General features: G+C 34.8%; 1 protein-coding gene across 1 annotated transcript; it reads left to right on the plus strand.

Annotated features, from left to right (window-relative positions):
• The first annotated feature begins 1,814 nt into the window (after positions 1-1,814).
• Positions 1,815-4,215, plus strand: LOC134232743 (E3 ubiquitin-protein ligase TRIM36-like). The gene has a single exon (XM_062714727.1). The coding sequence runs from the start codon at positions 1,845-1,847 to the stop codon at positions 3,513-3,515; it is 1,671 nt and encodes a 556-aa protein (XP_062570711.1). The 5' UTR covers positions 1,815-1,844; the 3' UTR covers positions 3,516-4,215.
• The last annotated feature ends 320 nt before the right edge of the window (positions 4,216-4,535 follow it).

Below are 4,535 nucleotides of genomic sequence, written 5' to 3' on the forward strand. Positions count from 1 at the left end.
TATTTTAAATACGTATACTATTGACATAGACAGGGGAATGCATTCAGCTGGTTTTCCAGTAGCGTAAGAAATTGAGGAAAAAGAGAACTTCCAATGACGTTGATTAAAGGTGTGGCCACCTTTTTGAGACTCGGTTTTAAGTGTTTATCCCCCCTATACAAATTAAAAGCGTTTATAGACGTTGTCGGCTGACGAACTGTTCATGATCTTGCTACTGAAACCGGAAAAAAATATAGAAAGATGGGGTGTATTTTGAAATATGATTGAATAATGAAGATAAGTTGGTGCGAGAGGATACCCAGGCTTTTCGTGAGAAAAAGAAATTGGAAAAGGGAAGCATTTTGTAGAATTACGTGTTCAAATTTGACATTAGCGTGAAATGCTTCTATAACGTGTCATGACAGACCTAACTTGACGTTACGTCGAAGTCTCCCCCGGGTTTCACAAATATCTATTTTTAGAAAGCTGGTGTGACTTTATTGGTGATTGGAACGTAGAGAAATTTTCCAGTATTGTTGCATTATGACTTTATTATAAATATGCCTTCTAATTGCTTTTATCAAATCACGATAAAATTTTAGAAAGAATTCCACGAACCTTTCGATCAACCCTTGTAAATGTCAAATGTTTTATCTACAATTCATAAATAACATTCATACACTATATATCCTTCGTGTCATAAAATACATTCATTACAAAATTTTAAATCAACTAGTTCATCAGCGTTCTGATTCCATTGTTCATGTGTCCCTGTGTGATTCTATGTGATCTGATGCCATTGTTTTTGTGTTCCTGTGTAATCCCTTGTATTCTGATGCCAGATTGGCTAGCTGCAACAGACCTCTCAATTAATCTGGAATCATCCGGTAGAAATTAGAGTCCAAGACTTTTCTTTCCTACTGATTTTCTTTTCCCCACTGACTTCCTTCGCTTGGGCTTTAACAAGGCCATACCACCATGACTTTAATTCAAACCATCTTGTCATCTTGAATTTGATAATAAATGAAAACCACGACTTTTATTCTGATTGAAGACAAAAGATTAACAGTGTTGCAAAATAATTATTCTGCGTAAACATAAAAGACATAGAATAAGTTATAAAAAATTTTCCGTCTTTTTCTTGATCGAGTAATCTAGTAAGCACTGACCACATATAAAAGAACTAGTTCATATAGCATTTAATGTATAACTATTTAAGTGTTCATGCCAATAATGATAAATCAAATTTAATTCATTGACTATATGTCAAAGGCAGCATTCAAAACTGGACAATTTTGCTGTCGTCTGCAGAGCAGAGCGACACTTCTCTATAAATGAACTTGTACCTAAATTATAGGACAAAGTTTAATTTGCAATTATACAACGTTTTTTTTTAAATATTTAAAAGGTAACTGTCAAACCTATCGATGCCATCAATAACCTGAAGGGTATTTAAATCACATGATCTGAATATACGTCAGAATCCAAACACCCATACCATGAAGAAGACTGTTGTACGTTGGTTAAGAAGGCAAACTTGAAATATAAAAGGTAAGTAAATATAACTATCGCATGGCTGTCGAATTTTGTTTTATTCAGCAGTTGTTCCTCTTTAGAGTTTTAAATTTTACATTAATATGTTTTTCCTTTAAACTTTTCATAATCAATAAATGCATTTACGTACTAAATGAAAAGCAGAAAGGGTTGTCTGTATTATATATATCCCTTCTTTTCATTCATTAAAAAACTTCCACTTTAAATTTAGAGATTTGTACAATCTAAAGGAGCCCTATGATTCCTTCTTTGAATAAAAATGATACACATTATTTCAGAAATACCTTAATCATGTGACTGAGACACCTATAATGGACCCCCGTTACTGTGCCCAAGATATACTCCTCTGTGACCTGTGTCAAACAAATGCATTACAGAGTCATTGTGAATTCTGTGGAGACAATCTCTGTGTACTCTGTGTTGGAAAACATCTCTCCTTGCCATTTAGCAAACACAGTGTTGTACCATACAGTTATATAGCTTCTAGTCTAGACCTTGACTACGAAAACTGTTTAATCCACACCCAGAAACATTGTGAACTTTACTGTGAGAAATGTGACACTCCTATCTGTTCTACCTGCATCTCCTCTGGGAAACACAAAGAACATGATATATCTGATGAAGTTCAAAACCGGAGTTCCAAATCAAACGGTTTAGAAAAAGAGTTAAAAGAACTAAAATACAAAATCAATCCTGTATATGAAGATATAGAATCCGATTTAAAATCGGAGAAAATTAACTTAGAAAAACATTACGAGAAACTGACAACAGCTGTAACCAAACGAGGAGAAGAATGGCACAGAGAAATTGACATCATTGTCAAAAATAACAAATCAGAAATCCATGAGATGAAAACAAAACACTTGGCAGTTCTAAATAAAGAGGAAAATGATATCCAACAGATTACTTCTGATATAAAACAGAGTATTCTTGATCTGAAGACAATTATGGACTCCAGTGATGTATCCTTAACACCTGCATACAAATCCAGGAATGCAAAATTTAGACATTTACCTCCTAAAGTCAAAGTTTCATTACCAAGTTTCTCTCCTCATCAGATCAACAAAGAAAAACTCAATCAAATGTTTGGGACTCTATCAGCATTATCCATTATAACAGAAGAACGTGGCTACACAATGAGGACATCAGAAGCTGTATCCTGTCCTCCGGTCAAACCTGTGGTTGATAAACCGGAGCTCATCGCCACGATAAACACTGAGGATAATGATCTAATGAATATTACCATGCTAAATGATGAAGAAATTTGGACAAGTGGGACTGAGAAAATTATAAAACTCTATAACCTCCAGGGCAAACTACTGAAATCGATCCATACCAAGTCGGGGAGTATTCCAAGCGACATAGCAGTGACAAGGAGTGGAGATCTAGTTTATACTGATCCTCGTACAAGAACTGTAAACATGGTGAAGAATAAACAGATACAGGAAGTGATCAGACTACAGGGGTGGAAACCTAACAATGTCTGTAATACCTCCTCTGGTGACCTCCTGGTTATCATGGTCAGTGACGATGAACAGTCAAAAGTTGTCCGTTACTCTGGCTCCTCAGAGAAACAAACTATTCAGTTTTATAGTAAAGGTGCTCTGTACTCATATAACTATGATGATCTTAAGTACATCTGTGAGAACAGGAACCTGGATATCTGTGTTGCTGATAGTGGAGCCCATGCTATAATAGTAGTTAACCAGGCAGGAGAATTCCGATTTAGATACACTGGTCATCCCACTAGTACATGGATAACATTTAATCCAGCCGGCATCACAACAGACAGTCAGGGTCAGATCTTGACAGTAGACTGTTACAACAAATGTATCCACATCCTAGATCAGGATGGACAGTTCCTCCGTTTCATTGATAACTGTGATCTAAAGCTTCCACATGGTTTATGTGTTGATACAAGAGACAACCTCTTCGTAGCTGAGTTGGAAGTTGGTAAAATGAAGAAGATCAAATATATGTAATACGTCTATCATAATCATGCAATGAATACGCAGCTAGTTGAAGGCCACCCATAGGAAATATGCCTTAAAATATTCCGAGAAAAACAATATAATGTTGTTATTTTTTTTTATCACGAGTTTTAATTTAATGGGAATTTTAATTATGCATACATGTATGTATGTATGGGGTCTCAACCAAGTTCGGCCAAAGCGATTAAAATTAGACAAAATATGTACGGATACAGAGATCGTAAAAGTTCAACGATATACAGATAATTTTTCACTATAAGTTGATTGTGTTTTCTTAAAGACAAATTCCTTCACCAGAAAAGTAGTTAGGAGCAATTTCCTCATGCCCCGAGAATTATATAAAATTTAGCCGTCTTTTGATAAACTTCATGGAATTACACTATACGCGCACACTCTTCGAAATAGTAAGGACAATAGCTTCATGTGTATAAAATATAATTCACAGTTTAGCGGATATCGTTGAATTTTTGAGTTTTTAAATGGGTTGTGCCTGTGATTGTAGTACGTTTATGAATAAAAGTACATGCCTGTGGCTTTATAAGTGACGTACTAGTTATCATTTTAATAAGACTGTGAAATATTGAGTAATGCATTCAAATATTTGACTCAATTGTACTCAAATCACGCTTATTTCGTTTTGATTTTTAAATTAAGAAGCAATAATAGCTTGATCTGCGTCTAAAGTACAGAGAAAATGCGTGTCAAACTATTCTATGATGTCATCTCTGTCAGTATAGCGAGATCAAGTTGGTTTTGATTTTACATTCATATTGTGTTACAATGGCAAGATAAGTTACACAATAATCATGTTAATTTATGTTTACAATAACTAGTAGAAATCACAGTATATGAGTGTATGAAAAAGAAAACTATTTTTTATTTGCGGAGATTTATTTGTACAGTTTCACCGTGACGTCCAGATCGATTTCCCAAAGCACTGCATAGACTGATACAACGTTGGGCATCCTTGATTTAGCACGTGAAGTCAGACCATGCCATAAAATTTTATAC

Source organism: Saccostrea cucullata, unplaced genomic scaffold (assembly GCF_032062105.1).
Source record: "Saccostrea cucullata isolate Sc308-1 unplaced genomic scaffold, CSIRO_AGI_Scuc_v1 ctg4133, whole genome shotgun sequence".
In the NCBI taxonomy this organism is placed as follows: Eukaryota; Metazoa; Mollusca; class Bivalvia; order Ostreida; family Ostreidae; genus Saccostrea; species Saccostrea cuccullata.